We start from the raw sequence: 22,498 nt of genomic DNA on the forward strand, positions 1-22,498 counted from the left end.
TATGTTGATTTTGAGTCCCCTCCAATTATATGCATTTGAAAGTAGATTTCTCTGAACAGTTGAAAGAAACCTTGGTTCAAATTATTGCATAATAGGAATAAAAAAAAATCACAAAAGTGCATATATGTATGTATACACACAGAAGGAAGCCACACCGCCACTTGCAGTGCAGCCAGCTACACTATAAGGCATTTATTGCTGTAGATACAGGCCTGTGGTGGGTCACAGGGCATATTTACATGAATGTAAACTTTATCCCTTGGTTTGAGAGACCCCCCTGGGAGGTCTTCATATTAGGGAAAGGCGTAAGGCCCGGAACTGCCTGGAAGTAGCACGTTATTTTAGGACTGGCCTCACTGAAATTGCAGAATTATTGCAAAAAGAAGGAACTATTCTGCACCAAACTGGTAACTAAGTTAGTATATCAGCTTTATGGACTTTAGAAGAGCAGATATTGAATGATTTTTTTTTTCCATTTTCCACTAAGTTAATTTGGCAGAAACAATATCACATTTCCCATTAGCTTCTTGAGTTCTGAAGTGGCCAAACTTAGAATGGCAACTGAACACACTGAAAGGCATCAGCACTAGGAGTAAAATGTTTCCTTCCAGCTCACAGAAATCCATCTCAATGACATTTCTTCAGCAAGTGAAGAGTTATATTTTTAACTGCAAGCATGGTCTCTGTGCAGGTTGGTTTGATCAGCATTTCAGGAAGCAAAAATCCAAAATGGCCAGTGTCACGCAGCTCGAATGCAAATGCATATGGGATGCCATTTTTGTAAGCCCAGTCCATAGAGCTGCCAGAACTCACATCTGAAAGAGGAAATTCAGAGAAAGCATTAAAAAATGTTACATGGAGATCATGCTGAAATCACCAGAGGATTGTTGTGGCATTTTGTCTCTGGGACTCAGTGAGTATTCTTGCAACTCCAGCTGTTGCTTGCCCTGATCCTGAACACCCTTCAGAGAATAGCATGAACACTCACCACTTGGTGAAATGTACTCAGCACAATATGGATTAGTCCCTTCATTTTCATAGGAAAAAGTATTATAACTGTTTTGTGTAAAGCAAAACTTTAATAAAAATGAATATCTAGAATAAAGCCTCAAACTGTTCCTGTCTCCATGTGAACACAGTCTGAAGCTTTCTTTCCACAAAGATCTCCCAGGTGGACTGGAGAATTCTGCTGCTCCTAGCTTTAAATTGGGTTTTTTAGGCAATTCATTTGCAGTGAGAAGGAGGAAGGTTGGTAATCTGCCGTCTTCTTTTTAAAATGCTTTTAAAAGCATTTTCATTTGTCTTACTTTCTCACCATTTCCCCACAGCATGAGAGTATTTGCATAGGTGATGTCTAATATTAACAAACCTTCCTGAGGAAATGTGCTGCTTATATTTTTGTTATCTCCATATGTTGATTATCCAACACACACTTTTTTATACAGAAAAATCTCTCATGTGGCCTGCTGTAACCTGTGCAATTCTGGCATCAATTCACACTGCTTTTCCTTTGACACAGTGACTGACTGCAGTGTAATGAGCACAAGAGGATGACTATGCTGTGAGATGGAGGCCCGTGATAAGTGGAACTGTAGCTGAAACACAGCAGTGGCAGAGGAGATGCAGGAAGTTACTTGTGGAAAGTCATTAGCTTTTGATTTTTTTCAGTGTCTGTTATCGTTAGTCACAGCATTCAGACCTCATGGTTTCAGTAAAGAAACAAAAACATCTTGTTAAAACCTGTTGAACTTCTTTTCTTTTACCTCTGTACAGAGAGCTTGCCTGACATATGCTGTTGCAACTTAGTAGTGCATTGGCAGTATCTGATAAAGATATGGTTTTTAAGACCTTAGTTTTTATTTTTAAAAAACCCCACGGTTTTATATGATATGAATATGTTATTTTCTGGCTTTTGACTCTCAAGTGCATTGCATTTTAATCTCTTTTATTGCATCAGTTGAGTTAATCTTACTGCAATCAACTGACTGAATCAGTTGCAAAACTTTCTTGTGCCTTCCTCACAACCCAAAACCGGAACAAAGTTCACTTTAAATAGTTTTGCATTCTTTGTTATAATAAGAGTTTTCTCCTTCTTACTGTAGGAAGGTCAAAGTCACAAACCTGCAGAGGGAAACTTACACAAAGTGCTGGATGCAGGGCCATATCTGTATCTTACACCATAGGCTGACTGAAGTGCATTAACAGCATTATAGGCTGCTGATTCCTGGGGAGAAGAAAAAAAATCAAACACATAAATTAGACTTTGAATTAAATACTGTATTATGATTGGAATCTGAGTCAATGGGTCATTGACTTCTGGCACAATGCTGTGTTCCATGAGTCTGTGGCAGCTAAATTAAAATTATTGTAAAGGATAAATGCATTATTTATTTTTAATGACAGCAATTCCCTGAAAAACCTTTTTTTGTATTATATAAAAAAGTTCACTGCACCATGAATGATCAGATGTTAAGTATTTGTAATTATAGGAATATATGTCAATTTAGCAACACGAAAATTTAGATGACACGTAAAACCATGAGATTAAATAATCTCTTTTTTATGCAGTTTAAAAGCCATGCATGCATTTTCTGAACATGAATTTCCCAGTTCACTAAACCTTGTCTCTGCTGGGCTTGTGAAGGAGAAATAATGTCTTGTTGACACTCATAGTGGTTCAGTGAGCAGAGTGGGAAGAAGGAAGGAGACAAGTTCCACTCCTGAATCCCTGATCAGCAGGTAAATGTTCACTGCTGGTCTAACTTTCTTTGGGACCTGATGATGTAGTGTTGGAGAGCTCTTTCCACTATTTCAGAAATGTGATTTCAGTCCTGTAGGGGGAAAATCAGTGCCTACATTGCAACAACTTGCAGCTGAAAGGCTGTTTAGGAGGTTCATGGTACATCCTGTGAAACTGTGTGCAAAAGGCCTGGCCCATGGAAAATTCTGAGTCGCATACGGATAGTGCATTGAAACACACAGAAAGGATGCACATATTTAAAAGGAAAAGGAATATTATCCCAAAGAAAAGGATGTTGGCAAATATACAGCGAATGCTGGGAAAACAGTCATCTCTCTGTAGAGAACAGGAAATTATTATCTTTGGAGCTAGAAACTCTGGACTTTGAACCACTGCATGAAGCTGCAATGGTTGTTTTAGTTGTTTTATTTCCTTGAACAGGTTTGTTTGGTTTATGCAAGTTTTCATGAACTCAGTCCTTACCTTGTTATTTATCAGGCACTAAATGAATACACTGGGGAAGGATTACCCTCTACATGCCTTTCCATTGATTATGTTTCTCCTAACCTTCCACTTGTTTGCCCTTGTCAGGAGCTGGGATTCTGACTTAATCCTTGGTCTGGCCCATGCAGGCTTTGTCTCTCCAAGTAGAGAAGCCAGAGAAAACTTCTTTAAATGTCATTCCAGAAACAAAAATAAGTTCATTTTCACTTCCTGATGTGCAGGTGGAGCTTTGGTGAGTTTATTTTGCACAGTAACTCCTCTTAGCAAATGAAAGAGCACATTTTTACTCCATTACAAACATTTGTTAGGCACAACCAGAATTTTTGTTTGTTTAGCAGAAGGACGATGGTGCTGGAGACTCTGCCCTTTTCAGCTTGACCTCTTGCCACCTCCTCTGGAGAGTGTGTGGAGGCAAGGACTGCTTAACTCAGTGTTTCTGGAACTTCTGCAGGACTGGGATGTGGTTGCCAGCCGGTGTAAGGGATAACCTCTGACTCGCCCTAACACCAAAGATGACAAGGGTCTGTCCTGTGGGAGAGGGGAGAAGTGCTGTCACTTGGCACTCTTGCTCCAGATGCCTTGATTTCTGAGTTGTGACACACAAGACCCATGATGGGGTTGGAGTTGCTGCACCCTGTGAGGGTGGCAGGGTGGCAGTGTGAGGTCACTGTGGTGGCTGTGGCTGCACAGGGCCCGGGAAGGGTGAGCTCCAGCTGCAGCCAGGAGCTGATGTCTGGTGCCTGCACTATCCCAAGTATGAGACTGTTGCTCAATTAAAATTTGCAAGCAGCTCTGCTTACCATCCCAGGGTCTTGATGAGGACCTGGGATGGCCTGACAAGAGACCTGATGCTAAGGGAGCAGGAGACAGGGCTCAGCTGGGAGAGCTGAGAAGGCTGGAGAAGTGATAAATGCACCATGGCAAATAGAACATAGCCACAAATGAGAAGACTCCCTGTGCATGAGTTATGCACTGTACAGCAATGAGACAACAGATAATCCTGTTGAAATCTTTCCAAGAAATAGTTTGGCAATACCCATTTAAAATCTGCACAACAGTAATGGGATCTGTGCAGAGGCAGAAACTATCTGGAGGTCAGACCAGGAGCATCCCATGTCCATGCTCACAATGTGGGCAGGCATCTCCAGGCACTGTGAACTTTAAATTCTTAGCCTTGAGAAATGCAGCTGGCTTCCACTGTAAGACCCATGTGGCCCAAAAAGGGACAGTTCTCAACTGCATCATACTGTGCAGGTTGGATGCTGAATAAATCCAGGCAACCAGTCTTTGAACACCCTCAAGGAGAAAATGCCGCATAAAATTACCAGATTTTTGCAAAGATGTACACAAACTCAGTCATGCCATATAAGTTCACTGCAAACACTCAGGCAAATGACAGTACAGGAAGAAAAAGGATGAAAATTAGGTGAAATTTAAAACTCTCGAGATGGATGTGTGTTTCTGCTGGAGTTTTTTTCAATCTAAAAGAGTTCTTTCATTTTAAGCGTCTTAAAAGAACAGATTTCAGGGGAGTGTTAATAAGAGAGTTGTGCCTAAATTAGAACAGAATATATGCATGTTGTGATCAGTACACAGCTCTCCAGTTTCAAAGCAGCTCTGAATAATTGAACACTTTAATTGAAATGGTAACTGACAGCTCACTAGAATGATCTGACCCAGACAGAAACAGCCTTTCTTCTGCTCAAAATTAATCGTAGCCCACTGCTAGCACCAAAAGCTATTTATCTGCTATGCATGTGGGGTCTTACTGTTTTCCACTGCACACTGCCCACGTAGACCAGCAATGTTTGCTCCATCAGTGTCAGGAAACAGACATCTATCACTTTCCAGCTCACTGCAATTTCCAAGAAAACTGGAGAATAAGAAACCTCAGCCTAAGTAATCATTTTTGGGATTTGAAATTTAAAAAAAAATTACATTTATGAGCCACCAGGTGATGGAGTCTTTGGCTGTAGGCAAGTGTTAAAATGCACAAATAAATAAACAACAAGTATTCCCTTAGTTTTCACTATGATTCCTATAAAGCGCTTTATAAATAACAGGAAATTACTTCAGTTTCCTATTTCAACCTCTGACTTGTTTTTGATCGACCACATTGAAAAGAAGTATGAAGTTCAGATACTGACAAGATATTTATAATTGGTATTTGGTTTTTATTTGTCCTTGGGAATTGTTTAAAATAGTGTCTTTTTTTGTTCCTTTAGGTCTGTGCTCCCTCTCATGAGAAGCCTGATCCAAGGTCTTGCAAACCTGAGGAACACCTTCAAAACATCAAAAATCTGGTCTAAAAGCAATGGGTAGAAAGGCAGAATGTGTACAAGCTGAGGGGCAGTTACACCCCATCTCAGAATGGAATTATCCCTTAAGCAACAAGAACAACAAAATATACTGGTGTGTGTGAAAACTGTCAGATAAATCTTCCTTCTCCTTACAATGAATTTCCCATCTAGAGCATCTGCTGTTGCCTTGTATTACTCTGCACATTTTAGTCAGATACCCAGTAATCATATACTTGCAGAGAAGTTGCTGATTCTTCTTAACACTGTCTTTAGCTTCTTCTCTGTTGTTTGTTCTTAAAAAAATATACTTGCACCCGCTGATCTTCAAAGGAATGAGAACCTCTGATTTTAAATTCCCAGTCTGTTTTTTTTTATGCTAACTAAATTAAAAAAACAAAATTCCCACAGTCATTACAGGGTTTGGTGGTCAGTTCCCTAAAGTCTCGTATTTTTAGATCCTGTGGCTGCTTAGTTAACTTCTAATTTGCTCTGTTTCACAGGAATGGCATCAGACAGAAGAATGTTTAATAGCTACTGAAATTAAGTGTCTCAACAGAAATAAACCTACAAAGAGAGTTTAGTTTGTGGAGTCCTGGCTGCTCAGCTTCCTGAGGGAACAGCTGAGTGAAACTTCAGTGAAGCCCCAGGGACTGACAACATCATTTATTCTGCACAGGACAAATCTAAGGTACAGCTAAGCTCCTTTGGAGAAAACTAGCTTAAACCAGCAAGTTAAAAGTCACTGCAACTTTCAAGGTCAAAATGGGACATAAATGGAAAATGTAATTTTAATCAGTACTGAGGGTGAAAGAAAGAGGCTTGCAACTCTTGGTGCAGTGTGGGTCTGTGAGCCAGAGCAAATAGAGAGCAAAGCTTAGCCATGTGTCCCTCAGAGAATAAGCCGTAAGAGGGGTTTTATGAACAGGAGGCTGGCTAAAACAGACCTCAGACTGCAAGCAGAGAGAATGGCTCTGCATTTGGATGAGAGTGGAATACATGAAAAGTGCTCATCTGTGAATCAATAGGCTTAAATCAAAAAATGTACTATTTTTAATTAATTTTTCTAATATAGAGAAGCCCCTGATTTTAATTACCTGCTTGTCTGAAAGGGTTAAAAACACTGTGTCTGACCTGAATGATACATAGTGCAATTGAAGCTTTAATTTTGATGAGATCTAAGAGATTCCTCCTTGAATTCATAAACATAAACAGTTTCATAGCATTGAAGAGGCTCTTCTTTGTGCTCCTAGTGTTTAAGTTCTGAGCATGAAGAGACAGAATTTCTGCTAGATGCCCAAGGACCTAACTACGTAATTCCCATTACAGTTAATTAAATAAAATGATAATAACCATAATTAAAATTAGGGATTTATCCTATAAATTAATTTAAAGGGACTGATAGATGAAAGGCACGGTACCATTTTAATCAAATCACCACTGACTCATGGTGGGTGAAGGTTATATAACCAGAAATGTGATTGCAAGTGGATCCAGAATAAATACTGCTCAATATTATATATGTGCAAAGTATTGAAGAAACAAGTCTCCTCCCAAGACAAAATGTACCAAAAATATACAGAGGAGCACATTCTCCAAGTTTTAGTGTACTTACCACGCAGTTGAAGTTTGGAATGGTTGCATATTTGTAGGAGTAAGGGTACAGCAGCATCTGTGCATAGGCATGGAAGGACAAATAGGCTTTTATTTGTTTCCGGTGTTTGCGAAGAAAATGAGCAACAGCCTTTACCTCAGGCTCAGACTCGGGAAAAGGACCACAGTAAGTGTCATCACATGGGTGTAGTGAAGCACCTTCATCTAGAGGTTGAAAGAGAAAGTTGGTGGTGAACAATCACAGAGAAATTCCAAGGGTCAGCTTCTGGCTCAGCCTCTTTTGGACCATGTGTAAAAGCATGAAAAGCAATAAACAAATTAAATTGCTTTCTTGTGCCTGATGGGTGTGAGCCTGGGGGACCTCAGTGCAGCAATCTCCTTGTTCATCTCCTGGACACACCAAGCTCCCAATCCACCAACTACACAGGATTCTCCCCAGAGGGTACATTCTTTCCAAGTGAAAAAGGAGAACCTGACTTCATTGTATTTTCTTCCTGGCTTTCTGCATCAGCATTGCAGTATTAGAACTACTGGTGGGTCTCAGTTGGTCTCTTTGAAATCAGAGCTATACGTCTTTCATTAGCCACTCCCAGGACAAATGTAGCCTTTTACAGTTTTTAATGTATTACCTACAACAGTGGTGGTTACAATGGTAGGTAGACAGCCTCAACAGGGATTATTTTAAAAACGTGTTAATAGCTCCTGACTACTGCCTTTTTTTCACTCCTGCAAACCTCATAGCAAAAAAAAAAGAAAAAAAAAAGCACCACGTGGGATGACTGCTCAGTCAGCTAAAATAGAAATCACCTCAGTTTGCACAGGGCCTAACTTTGCTTTAAGTTTGGGGCAGGGGTTCAGTTTTGAGGATATCTTTGTGTCAACCTGCTCAGGTGGCAGCAAGCTGCAAAAGAGTAGCCTAAATATAATATGCCATGAGGTATTGAAAGATGAAACTTAGGAAAGGAGATGTGGTGGTGGCTCCTTTATAATTTAGCAATTCTGGATCTCAGCCATTGTGTCATTTACAGCTTAGGGCCTGGGCCTAAAAGAACAATATTTATGCAAATCTACTCTGCTCTTTTATCTGCTGCAATTTCAAAATATCACACGTTTTACATTGACCTGCAGAATAATAATAGTTTGCTTGCAAACTTCCCTGGAGCCATCAGAGACTTACAACAATGGTGTTTTATTAGCTTTCCTTTGTATAGTAAGTACTGCCACCTTCAATTAATAAGAAAAGAGCTGTGTATGAGGAGGCATAATGATACCAACTAAAACAGGGTTATGCAATCAACCTAATGCCAAAAAAAAAAAAAAAGAAGTGGAAGAATTTTATGCTGTAGTTTCATTTGTATGATGAAAATTGAGGCTACCATTCAATGGCCACAGGTGGGGGTTTCAAAAGGTATTAGTGCTTGGATCACAGTGAATATGGAAGGGTTATAGAGAGGGCAGATGGTCTTCTCCATGCAGAACAGATGGCCACCAAATCATCCAAATCCCAAGAGCACTCTGCCTCGATTTCTTATCAAATAATATAGCTTCAGGAGAGCTATTGAACAGTCTCCAGAGCATTTGCCTTTTTTTTTTTAATTTTTATTTTTTAAATGGATACTTCATCTCCTGTTTCAGTGTTGTATACTGAATCATGGCAATGGATAACACTGTTAATAAACAGTGGATCTCTACAAGATAACGGTAAAATGACCCAATGGTAAAATGTGGCTCAGTTTAGAGACTTCCAGGGAAGGAAAAAACCTCTCTAAACTGTTCAGCCTATTATGGTGAGCCATGTACCATCCCAGAGGTAGTTAGTGCTTTACCTTATGTGAAACTGACTGGTAATAAAAGGAGGAAGTTTGCCATGGTGGCCTTGGATAATGTAAGGGTATGCTCAGTTTCCATACTGGAAGTTCTTTAAGTAACTCAAGAATGAAAAAAGAGTTGGACATTTCTAAGTTACAGTCATTAGAAGAAAATAGAATTGTGTAAAATGTTAACATGCTGCCTTGTTTTTGTACCTGATAGCATGCCAGGGGAGGCCAAGGATCCTCTAACATCCATAATGAGACCCAATGAATAGAGGAAACGTGTGCCAAGACTGATAAAACCAGTGCTCTGGTACAGAAGGATGACTGACAGGATGAATGAGCTAGAGCATGATTTTCAAATTTCCTTGATGCCACTTCTGCCAGTATGAGATACTGTCCTCAGTGAGCACTGGGGTGCACTGGAAATTGGGATGTACTGGAAATTTTAACTTCCACTGTTGCTCTCTGGGGGATTTGGATGCAACCAGTTTAACTAGATTTGCCCTATGACTTAAATTAATTCTAATTACCCAATTATTTGCTTAAAAGTTGCTATTATTTCATTATCATTAAACCATTGTACTAGTTATTGCACATATATGTGCATTGCAAGGAGCATTTCTACCCAGAGTTCTTGCTGCCAGTAAGTTCTTGCTGCTTCACGTGGGCCTGTGTGCAATTTGTGTGCACTGCTTTGAGTACAGGTTGCTGCAACATGAAATCTAGCAGTGATATGGCCCTTGGCGTGGTCCCTAGAGAGTCATAAAGCTTACATCAAAGTGCTGCACTAGAAAGGAAGAGGAAAGCAGATGGGATGCTGTGCTATCAGCACTGACTAGCTCGCTGCTGATAGCATTTGGCGGCTTTGCTGAGGTCGGAGTCTGCCACAGCACACCTGCCTGGAAGCCCCACCGTGAAGTTCAAGCCTGTCTGAAAACTCTTAAGTGCAACTCAACTGAATGGAAAGGTTTTTACAGGCATATGCAGTTTTAAATGTCAGACACACCATGATTACAGAAGCCTCAAAATGTGATATGATCCAGATTCTTCTCTGACTCATCTAATATCAGATATTAATGAGAATGCCAGGTGACTGGTTAGGGTCATCTGAGTACCAGTCAGCCCAGTTCATGAAAGACCTTTTATTCTCCATTAAAATAGACAATTAGACAGACTTTGGGGTCCAAAGCGGGAAGCAGAGCATGTGGAGCTTTTTGGGATGACAGGCAGACTTGAAAGAATTTTTATTTTTTAAACTTGGGGTGGGGACCTGTCTTTCATGTCAGTGCAGGGGAGAAATGCAGCAACTAGGGGATTACAGCACACAATACATGTGAGTATTGTTACAGTTTCACTAAGCCTAGAAAATAGTTTTTGAATGAAAACTGAGCAAACATTTTTAGGGCTGAATAAAGATGTGTTTTAATACAGTGGCTAGGGAGCAGGAAGAGGGAGGGGGAACCCAAGAAAAATTAATTAGAATTAGAAAGAAAATGCACTGAGTGTTAATTTTGTACTGATAGGTATTTAACACCTCTCAACACAATGTAAGAGAACTGATCATTCCAGCTATGCCAATGGCTGTTTTCTGAACAGTAAATGGGTGCCCCCAAAAAGTACCTGCAGTTGTATATTACGTACTTAAATAAACCATGGTAACAGTGATGCAGGACTGGTTCATTTTTACATTATTTTTGCAGCATAAAATTTCCTTAAAGGTTGTGATAGCAGCTCTGAGCCTGTCTTCTGTAACAGAGGGTTTCTCAACCAGCACAGGTTTTCTGTAAATGCTTCTGTCTCAGTCCTCTCCTTAGAGTGGGTAGAGTTGAAAACAGTTTGGAAGCAAACTTCACAGGACCATACTGGATTGAATGTATGCATTTGTCCACATTCACTTTCATCCCCACAATTCTCAAAGCCCTACTTAAAGAATCCAGCTGTTTCAAGCCAGACTGTACAGTGCTCACCCCTACTGCCAGGATATTGTGGAAACATCGAGGGGAAGAGGGATGGGCTGAAGGCAGGGCCCTTACACTATGCAAACACAATTTGCAAACAAATAACAAGCTTGTAATATAAATAAGGAAGGTGCACTAGTGCTGGATGAGGAAACAGCTGCACAGAGAACTGAAGGAAGTGCCTTAAGATGGGAGAGCAGGTCAGCAGGAATATATAGTGCTGTATTTAAATGTTCTTACTTCCTTACACTGGAATCTTTAGGGGCTGCTTACCCCTGTGTGAATAGCACTATCTTTATGTAAGATTTAAGAAAATGCCATTTTTTCTTGGTGTATCCATTCCAAATCTTCTGGCAGTTATTTCATTACCACTGTGTTCTCTATGTAAAAGTCAGGCCAATTTTTATGAAGCACTTACAGGAGTGCTGGGAGTTTAAAATTGTATCTCCATGCATTTAGAAGCACCTTCTTTCTTTATTAACTCACTGATAATAATAGTCTTAAGGACACTGAGGCCAGCAAAATAAGTTTGACATTTCCAAAGCTAAAATAATTTCAGAGAAATGGCAAATTGGATAAAATGAAACTTGAAATGTTTCCTGAAGCTACAGTTAGGTAAATCTTGAAAAGTCGTGGTTCATTCTCAATGTTATGCTTCAAATATTTATATAATTGGCAAAATACAGAATAGCTGTATGTGATTTAAAAATTTTTGCCACATTCTCCATGACAAGTTTTTAGTTATGATAAGGCCTACTTTTCCAAGTTTGAGATCTTTTACTTTTTTAGAAGTTATTAGGAAGATTTGAGCCTTGGCTTATGGCTTTATGGGAAAAAATCTTCAACTTCAACTATGGAAAAGGGAACACTTCACAACAGATGTGATCTAACCTACTTGGATAATCACCTCTGTTGGATAATTAAATACAGGGTAATCTGAACTGGGGGACCAAAGTATCTCCATACTTACCACACCACTTCACTTTCCAGTTGCGATTAGCATCAACACCATGACAGTGAAACCTCATGTTCTTTGATCTTGTTTTTCTCCAAAATCGATCCTAGCATAAGTTACAAAATATTTAAATAGCAATATTACTCTATTTTGGCAAAAATCTATTTGTACATATAACAAATCAACCCTGGTAAACATATTCAGTATTCTGTTTTAAGTAGAATAATTTATTTCCAAGGCACAAAGTGATGGACCAGATTTATACAGAGTCACCTTTGAATGATGTAATAATCATTTGATCTTGTCTGAATAATTTTTTGAATAATACTACTGCCATTACTTACATTTGTCCAGCTGAAATGATATCCATCCACATTAAATACAGGCATAATATAGAAATACAGCTGAGTTAGCATCTTTCTCATGTCAGGATCAGTCTGGTATGTCTGAAGAGCCTAAAGCAGAAAAGCCAAAGAAAATAGTTTCAATAATAAAAATAATTTCCCAATTAAGTACTGTGATGTACTGTGGCAGTCATGAGGCATTTGGCAGTACAGAGGTCTGCTCTCATGGCAGCACAGACATCCTTCTACCTGTGCCCGAAAGGCTGACACCTTCCTGTAAATGTGATTCAGACAGTGTGTGAACCTGTGAAAAAGGTGTTCTAAAGACCCTATTCTCTCTGCTTCTCAGTTGCTTTCAATACTCAAGAAAATACAACTCACATTAAAGAGAAGAAAATGCATGCGATATTTTTCTTGAAGTAAGAGCTGAAAGTCAGTGGAATACTGAAGAATTAATTGAAGAAATGAGTTTAGCTCCTGTAAGACAGTGAAGTCCTGTTGTTTCCACTAGGTGATTTGATAAGGTCTTGAAGCATTTAAGGCTCACATTAACAACACAGCTTTTGTCTGTATTCAAAGTCGCTTACTACATGCACAATTATCAATACAGGCAGTTTATTCCTTTACAATTTAGACACCTCTCTATTTTTGGAGAACCTTGAGTATATAGGTTAATAAAAGAAGTCTAGGTAGGGAAGGTTTTTTGTTTTTTATCCATTCTGCATCTTAGAAAAATGCAGCAAAGCCAGAGGCTCCTCAGCAGTTCTATTTGCTAGTGCCAGAGATGCTCCTTTACCAGTTCCAGGAAGCTTATACTCCACATTCTCATGCAAATACTATCCCTTGACATAGCTGGGCATCAAATTAGCATCCTTCAAAGTTTAAGTCTTGATTTTATAAGGAATCCAGTGCTTCATGTGGCAGGTGGGAAGCATATCACACTGATGCTGGGTTCAGAGGGATGCCTGAGCCTGGCTCCCCTCCTCCTGCTACTGTGATTACAGCCTTCTGCTCTGCAGTATTTCTTACCCTTCAGATCTGAAGAGTAGCATGTGTTTGGGGAGCAAAGGGAAACATTTGCTCTAAAATAAACTAAGCTAAATGCTTTTCAATTGACAAATGCTTGGGAACAGTGTGAAGTACAGGAATTCAATACTTCTGGGCTCCTGACGATGCAGCTGTTTGAATTACTGAAGCTGCCATGGGAGCTGATGGATGCTTTGTGTGGAATATCTGTAAGAAATAACCATATATTTGGACATGTCTGGGGCTGAAATTTACTCATGGAGGAGTATGACTTTTTTTTTTCTTTACTGAGGGGATTAGTAGGACTTCTAAATACTTCTTCTATGTGGTTCATTAACCATCCCTCTGTTATGCAGCACTTTCTGCTTGCCCAGCTTCATCTCCCCTTCCCAAAGTGCTCTGCACGTGCAAGTCCTTCAGCCTCACTGTCAGATCCAAAGCAGCACATGATCCTTGTGAAAAGCCAAGTCACCCAGTGCTACTCCACACTGAGCTCCTCTGCTCCAGCCAGGCAAGAGCAGGGGACAGTGAGAAAGAGAAGGCAAGGCAAAGCACAGAATAAAATGGAACAGGGCGGTGTGGAGCATTGCACCTTAGGATGAGATCCTGAAAGAGGTGTTTGGAGGGGAGAAGAGAATGATAGTGTGCTTTTGAGGGGAATCTTGATGCATTGCCCAGGAGAGAGCCCCAGCCAATGAGGAGGTCATGGGTTCCCTGGTCCATTTGCCAGAAATTCCACAAAATTCATAGCCGGTCTTGCATTTAAATTTGATTTACTTGTATTAAAAAGCCATATCGAGCCTTCAAATAGATTTGGATTTAATAAATGATGTTAAGGGAAATGCAAAAAAATTAGTTTTGTCAAAACATTGATTTCTCAAATCAATGGTTACTCAAAAACAATGATCATGAAAATAAGGACTGTGTGTTATTGCTATTTCACATGCAGATGGCACATATTGAAGTAAACAGGGCTACTGTATGCATTAGGCTGGGCCAGCACTTAAATCTGGACAAGATTAAGAGCCTGTGTGGTAAGTATGGATGTTAAACTGGTAAAACTGTTCTTACAGCTGGAAACAGAACCAACCTATTCTCCAAAATGTGAGTTAAAGAAAATGAACGTTTTTATCTTGCTTATTTCAGAAGCCGTAGTAGGGAGAAGTAGTTTAGCTGGTGAGGAAATAAAGTACCACACACGACTTCCTTGATTTTTCACTGCTTTCCTATTTTTAGACAGTATTAGCAAATTAAGCTCAGGTTGTGTATCCATGGTGGGTATTTACATACCAGTGACAATGAAATTGTCATATGTGTTTGTATCTGTATTTTGTATGCTGTTCTTTTGCTGTCAGTTATATTGGTAGTTATGCATTTTATTACACTGGGCTATAATACTATATTTTAAACTGAAATGCTGTAAGACTAAACTCTTTGAAACACTTTAAAAATCATCTCCTTAAAATAACTACAGATAATTAGTCAATGTAAGGTAATATACTGCTTAAAATAGCATTAATTAATTTTGCATATTTTTCAGAACCTTTCCAAATTTGCAAAAAGTGGCATAATGAAAATATTTGTATTATGACTTTTTAATATACAATATGTTTTAAATCCTGGGAAAAATAGACTTTCCTTGCTAGATGAAAGCACCACCATTTAGAAGCCTAAACAAAATATAGGCAGCAAAATGCCAAGTTTTATAGTGACTTTATGTTATTTTAATTCCTGTTGTCATTGACAAAATACTAGAAGAGACTTTGGAAAGCATTATAGTCCCCAGTAATAATCCTCAAAATTGAAAGTCTTAAATCTGGTTTAGAGCCAAATATGTCATTCAGTTATGTTCTTTAAAGAATATATAGGGTTTTAAAATAACTTTGTTACCCTTTTAGAGTGGTATTTCATTAAAAACATAGTGGATCTAAAGAGGCTTTCTCTTTGAAAGCAAGCAGATAGTGTGAGATCATATTCACTCTTTCTGCTGAAATACTTCATCTTTCGTACTGCTTTTATCTGGTATTTTTATTTGATGTATGTAATCAGGCAACACAGACAGTACAATCTTTGGCAATGAGCCTTACAGTCACCCAGGTGTGTCCTTGCTGGAGCAAAGCCCACAACTTGCTTTTTGTGACGTGACTCTCGAGTCCTCCCAACGCTGGTGATGTGAACCACCTCCCCCACCTGCCCGGCCGTGCTGAAACCTTTCCTCTCTGCTGTGACACGAGCAAGGCGAATAGAAACCATTAGTGAATTAACTGCATTGTAGTTTGCAGAGAGCTCTCAGAATATGGGTTGGTTCTGCTTGCCCATCATGCAATCAATAGCAGCTTTGCTGCTGAATGTGCAGAGAGCCAGAGCAGCCCAATAAACGCTGGATCGTGTTATTAGTGAGCGAACAGATGATAGAGGAACGCTGCCAGCACCGTGCAAGCAATCTGCCTGGGGGTGGGGAAAGCACCAGTGATTAATGGGATGGGGCTCCATCATCTGGATCAGCTGAGTGGTGGCTGCTGATAGAGCTACACTAGCTTAGGCTGGCTGAGGATATGGTCCAGAGGAAATTTAATTTAGGGGACGAAGTAAACAAAAGAGCTATATTGTAAACTGCCAAGGCAATAAAGGCAAGAGTGCAAAATGGATTTAGGATGCAGTTAGGCTTTTTATAAAATCAGGGGATTGAGTGAGAAGGACAAAGCAAGGAGACAGGGTTGAGAGAAACTCTGAAATCCCAATTGAGCTTAATAAGGATTTGCTATCCCACAATTAATTATTATTAAATTTAAGGTAACAATCAGCTTTTGCTCTTTCTGATTTTGAATTAAACAATGATACTGAATTAAACAGTTACTATTTTAGCCCAAAGAGCTGACTCCATTTACTGCTCTGCCAGAAATTGCACAAAACTGCTTCTGGCAAAACGGGATTATCTCTTCTGTGCCATTATTAAGATATCAGGTAAAACACAGCTTTTCTGACAGTAACGCACAATATTTTACTTTTATCTGCACATGTTACACTTTAGCAGGCTGACACTATGATCTGCCATTCTGGCCTTCATTGCCACTTTATCAGTTTGGCAAGTTAGTAATTAGCTCTGTCTCCACTCTTGGAAACAGTATACAGCTTTTTATCTCTGTTTTCCCTTTTACTGCTAGTGTCCTGCTTTGGCATTCAAATCACAAGCAGAGTGGTAAGCCCATTATTAATGCTAAGATACAGCCCAGTATTTAAAAACAAATGGCTTAAAACAAAGGGTCAAATTTTCAAGGCTGAAGCTTGAACCGTGTCTGATTTATCCTTTTTGTTTAATACAGTGCAAAACCTCCCTTCCTCTTTGAAGGCATTTACCAAAGGAGAAACCCAGAAACAGATGAGAAAGAGGAGTGTGCTGCAACTACTCCTCAACACCCATAAAAAGAGTCTGACAAGAAGGATCTGCAGAATCCCAAAGACTTGACTGTGTAGCTCCTTAAGGACGCAGATGGAAAAGATGCTAAAGCAGAGAAGAGGCAGAGGGATGGTGGTGGGATTAACATGTTAGAGAAGCACACAGCCATTCCAAGAATCTTGTGCAAGGCTGGGACGACTCAAGGAAGGGCAGGATCTTGTGGAAAAGAAGATGCATAATTACACAAATCTTAGCAGAAACTAGAAAGACAACTTCTTGGTTCTACTCAAAGAGGTAGTACAAAAGGAAAAAAGAGAAACCTCTTAGATGCCAAACAAGTCAAAGACTGCCTATCTGGGGAAAAAAAGGCCTGAGTTATTCTGAAGCACTGTAAATGCTTTGAAAGGAGCAACACAGATTTCTTTACTAGTAATTGTATGAAATTAGTGCCCACCAAAATATAGGCCTCTGACAAATGTAATTATTGAATTTTGCATCCATTGTGTTGCTCCATGGTAGTACATATTGAGGGAAACTCAAGAGAGCTCACTTGACTACAAGGTTTAATTAAATTTTTGAAACACAATTAAATACTTAAGATACAAACAATTGCTTGTAATTCCATTTCTGGAACAAATTAATTGCCCAACAAATGGAATTTTCTTTCACAGTCCTATTTCATGCTCAGTAGTGTTTCTGCATGTCAGCAGTTTTACTGAGGCCTTAATTACTCAGTACCATCATACAGGAGTGGACTGCTAAAATACAGAGCAGAATTTCTTCCTTAGAGCAACTAATGTGTTGGAACAACAATGTGAATTCTTTTCATGTCTTGAATAAGGACATACCTGACAGCCTAAAAGCCTTCAGGGGGTAGAATCTGAATGTCCTGGTGATGAATACTTAAATAAGAATTTACAGGAGCAAGTGTCATTGAGGAATTCCTATTACAGGCACAACACAGCTGCAGTGTTACTTTTCTTTTATCGAGATCTACTTACATTGTGAAAAATTAGTAGCTGCAAGCAAATTTAAGGGACTTTTTACCTTCTTGAGGTCATGGGTAGGCAGGAAGATGCAGCTGACTAGCTGAAAGTGCAGTTCTTTCGCAGTACTGCATAACAACGCAGTACTTTCTTTTGGAAAACTGAAAACGATTTTGACTGGTTTTTTTAATTTGTTATCATGAAGGTGTAACAGTAAAGGAAAAAACCTTCCCTAAACTGTCTTATTGTTGAATAAAACCTGGGAAATTCCACTATGGATCAAAGGAGACAGAGATACTTCACAGCCCAAAAATGGTTTGCCACAGTTGCCTTTAAAACAATGCATCACATGCCTCGTTGTGGTGATACCATGGTACTGCACTCCATCTTTTTGGCACTGGCTTAGATTTTATCCATTAAAAAAAAAGAAAAAAAAAAAAAGCATCACAACTGAGGCCCCAGATCAGGAAACTCTTGTTGATAGTGTTCACTGCTACTTTAGTTTCCTTCCCCTCAGAACTGGTGCAGATTTTCAGTAGCAAGCATGTGCTAGAGAGATGCAGATACTCAGAGAGAAGTGGTGTATAGGATGGCTGCCAAAAAAAGGGAGCACATTGAGAACTGAAACAGCTGTGGAATGGAAGGGAGACGTTGAGTAGAAGCAGAAACTACTACATGTAGGTGTGAGTACTGCACATGAACTTCAAATGGCAGGAACAGCATTTGCAGGATGGAAAAATATCATGAGGATAAAACAAATTCTGCATTGGTACCAGAGCCTCTTGCTGCTGAAAGGCTGATGAATGAAGTGCTGAGTGAAGAGGCTGGAAGAGGTGATCTCTCTGATGGAGAAAAAACAAACAGCGTTTCAGGCAGAAGCTCCTCACAGAGAAAGATGAATTAGCTAAAGACAAGTAAGGCTGAGTGTTTCAAATATAGATATGGCAGGATGAAACAGATGGATTTTTTCCTCCAGATAATGAGTATATAGGGAGCACTCAGAGAAGTCCAATTTTTTTTTTTTCTTTTTTTTTTTTTTTTGAAATCAGGCAGCTAAAAAGGCAGCTGGGGAGACTAGAATCTGGTAAACAATAAAAATTAAGCTCCACTGATTTGTATTGTGTTTACTGAAAGAGCTGCAGACATGCATGGAGAGATTGTCACCAGATGACTGGTCCTTCAAGGTGAAAAAAGCCCAGTTTTTGTGGTACCACTGGCACCTGTGAAGGAGGCTGCAGGGGGGTAAAACAGCCCTGAGAAGCTTCTGCCTCTCCTAAACCAAGGGTAAACTAAAAATTAATCAACTGGAGGAAAACCCAGATAGGAAGATTTCACAAAGTAAGAGCAATTATTTAAAGAGCAACAAATATTTCATGTCAAGCCAACATCAGCTAAAGAGCTTTAGCTGGAGGGAACAGATTTTTGGAAAGAAAGAACATCCAGTTAAAGGGTGAAAGGAAAAAGCTACAGGTACAATGTTTGTTTTGGCCTTGCATGCCTCTCATTCACTTTGGAATATTTCAACCTTTTTCAAAAGCTCTTCAGATTTTTGAGGACCATTAATCAAATATACTTTGGGAACAGTGGCATACCTGTACCCAGGAAAGCACTGGCACAAATGTCTGATTTATATGGAGAGGCAGTCAGGTCCTTGCTTTCTTTCCTCTATGGTTTCCATTTGGAGAACTCCAGAAAATAGAGATGGAAAGCCTATCACAGAGGGTGGAACACATTGTCTCAAATAATAACTAAATATAGGTGTAATGAGCATCCTTTGAATTAATCTTAGTCTGAAATCCTGGGATGTGGGGACACAGCATTTCAGTTGTACCTGTTCAAAAGACTTTAGTCAGTTGACAAGTGACAGATTAAGTGTATAATCTTTAGGAAACATTATTGTGTTGTTTCACATAACTATCTTGTACACCCCCATGATCATACTATTTCTGAAGTGGGTGAAAAAACTGGTATCTGAATTTGATAATCAGGCAGTATTTCAAGGCTCTGGTAGTTATGGATAACACAGGAAAAGAAATTTTCTAAATCCTAAAGGACTACTGGTTTTGATGGAGCTCAGCAAGACCCAGCAATGATCCAGAATGTGAAGCTGTTTTCCTGACAGTGTGGGCTTCAGCACTGGAATGAATGGCTGAGTGCTGCTCTCACTGTCAATGCAGGATGTTGCAGATGTTTTGTCCATCAGGACATGGACTATGGAATTTTTTAGAATAAGTGCTACACTGGCTTTCAGCAGATCTTAAAGTAAGAATACTTACAGCTTTATTGCCTTCTGACCACAGGGCCTGAGCAGTGCAGAAGAAGAGCCAACCCTTTTTAACACTGTCTGTGACTCCTGCTTGGCCCTGCATCTGAGTCCACTGCTGTCCTGACTGAGCTCTGGCTGTGTGCTGCTCCTTTAGCTGGCTGCACTCAAGCACTTCATAAACATTCTTGAGGAACAATCTGAGGTCTTGAATGCTGCAAAATTCCTGGTAAAGACTGCTCTCTGGGGCCTGGTCCACAAGCCTAATGGCTGGCTAATTGGCAATATGCATCCCATATGCATCCCACGAGGTGACTCATAAATCAGTCTCAAGCTGAGAATAATGGGGGCAGATGTTGCCATTTTGCTTCTTAGACAGTCTGTGTGTCTCTCTTGGCTCATTATTATGGAGTGAAAAGATGAGTTTCTAGCCTTTTTCTAGGTTTTGGAATAAATCAATACCAATGTCAGCATGAAAAAAAACCCCAACAAACAACAAAATACCTCTGAGAACTGCCCTCAGCCTTTAATTTCTTTTTCCTGGGTGATGTGTTTGCTCCCTGGGAGAATGATAAAGTCCAAACGCACAATCTTGAATAATTTGGGAATTCAAATAATTGTGGTCATTGTTGGGGATGGGAGAGGAAGGTGGTGAAGGTCGCTGCATTTCCAAAGTGTAAGACTATTTTCACTTTCATTTGAGGCCCTGATGAGGTGACTCCTTTAGGGAGATGCATTTGATCTTAATAGACATTACAGCTGACTATGGATTCTTAGAACATTTTGTCAAGAAGAACAATCAGTGCATGCTTCTTGAAGATTTTTGATTACATTTCTTGAATTTTCTAATCTTGAAATACAAATTCCTGCATCAGAAATAAAGAATAACACAACTCAAAGTCACATCTCAGCTATGCTGTTTTCTGAAAATATGGTATGAAAGACATCTCAAGGTTATACATCATTGAAATGGATCAAATGGCAGCATTTATTAGAGGGAAGAAAGTCAAACCAGATGTAATGGGAATCCTCATCTGCTTTCAGTAAAACTGAAATGGAATCTAGTTTTGATGTTAATTTGAATAGCAGCCTGTGAACCATATTTCAGATTTTTAAAGAAATGGTAAAATCTTACATTTGAGGTCAGGATGATTTGATAGCTGAATTCTGCTTATCCTCTCTTAATGAATAGGAGTTAAATGTTCTTAACAGATGTACATATATAATTGTATTTTTGCAAAATGGCTATAGGTATTATGTCTTTGTTTCTGTGAGGGCTATTTATTTTGGATAAATACATTATATATCTGAATTTTGTTTCTAAAGTCTACTGCTTTCTACAAAGTAGTTACACATATTAGAGTATCTTTCAGTTCATAATATTTACTAACACATATTAATGTATTAGAACCCAGGTACCCTTTTTTAAATTCTAGGCTGACAAAACTTTCTTCATTTTTTTTCCCTGAATCTCTTGCTGTGGACACAAGTTCTGGGTTCATTTATCTTTGCAGGTTGCCTTCAAAGTAGCCCACATGTAATCAGTTCTGTTTCCTTTTACAGTTTGTCTTGCTTGCATACTCCATCACAGGTCTTGTCATGTTTCCACTTTCAGAGCCCTTTTTCCATCGCTTCCCAGCTGAGTGAGACTTAAATTGGGTGGGAATCCACTGTAACCTGACTGCTATTTCACTACAGTACAGGTGCAGACACTTCTCTGTGTCTCATTAGCAGGTACCTAAAACTCTGGTCCTGTGTGTGCAGGGTGTCCCCTTTCTTGACTTGAAATTCAATGATAATGAGGTGGGGTTTGCCAGAGGCCAACAGTACAGCTAATCCTGACAGAACATCTGATTATCTTTAGCCAAGAAACTACAGACTCTTAGCGGTGCCTTCCACAGAAACAAACAGTGATGTTGTTATTAACATCAGACCTATGGAACACAGAGCCAAGGCTAGAGCTCATTCTGGAGTAGATTATAAGAAAAAAACCAAAAACAAACCCAAAACAACACACAGAAAACTAAACAAAACCCACAACTCCCCCAACCATAGTCTTTGCTCTTCTTTTGTTTGTTTCAAAATGTGAGTAGGCTGCTTTTGTACTTTGAAATATATTATCACATAATATCCTGTGCATTGTCTTTCTCTTTTAAATATGTAACTTCTCTATAAATTTTTCTCTAGTTATTATCTTCTTTTTCTCTAATTATTGTAATTGCCCAAATACAGAGCAAGTCTGCACAGCAGGCAGCCTCTTGCCTTCCCATGCTCCAGCCTTACCTCCTCACTTCCCAAGTCTGATCTACTTTAGTCTGTTTTGCATTTCTAAGTAGGTGGGAGCCAGGTCCAGTTTAGCTGAACAATTCCAGATTCTCTGTAGACAGCAGGGAGCTGCTGCCATGCCCAGGAAAAACACATGAGCAGCTGCTCAGTGGCACTTCCATCCTTTGGAGGTGCTCTCCCATTGCCTGCAGCAAATCCACTGTCATGCAGAAACTGCCACTTCTAGAGGTGCAAACCAGATGCTGAGGGTTCCCAAACTGAATAGGAGTATTTGGTTAAATTTGAGGCACCCAGTCTGAGGCGTGAATATTAAG

The 22,498-nt window shown here is 39.5% G+C and overlaps 1 protein-coding gene across 1 annotated transcript in view; it reads right to left on the reverse strand.

Annotated features, from left to right (window-relative positions):
* Positions 1-466: 466 nt before the first annotated feature.
* CPA6 (carboxypeptidase A6) overlaps positions 467-22,498 on the reverse strand; it is an 80,381-nt gene continuing 58,349 nt past the window's right edge. Inside the window, exons 7-11 of the mRNA XM_041412687.1 lie at positions 12,227-12,337; positions 11,898-11,988; positions 7,157-7,359; positions 2,140-2,224; positions 467-815 (exon numbers count right to left, since the gene is read on the reverse strand). Of these exons, the coding sequence (XP_041268621.1) occupies positions 628-815; positions 2,140-2,224; positions 7,157-7,359; positions 11,898-11,988; positions 12,227-12,337 (678 nt within the window). The 3' untranslated portion in view covers positions 467-627. The remainder of the gene's footprint in view (positions 816-2,139; positions 2,225-7,156; positions 7,360-11,897; positions 11,989-12,226; positions 12,338-22,498) is intronic.

This window comes from Onychostruthus taczanowskii, unplaced genomic scaffold (genome assembly GCF_017590055.1).
Source record: "Onychostruthus taczanowskii isolate IOZ18803 unplaced genomic scaffold, ASM1759005v1 scaffold4, whole genome shotgun sequence".
Lineage (NCBI taxonomy): Eukaryota > Metazoa > Chordata > Aves > Passeriformes > Passeridae > Onychostruthus > Onychostruthus taczanowskii.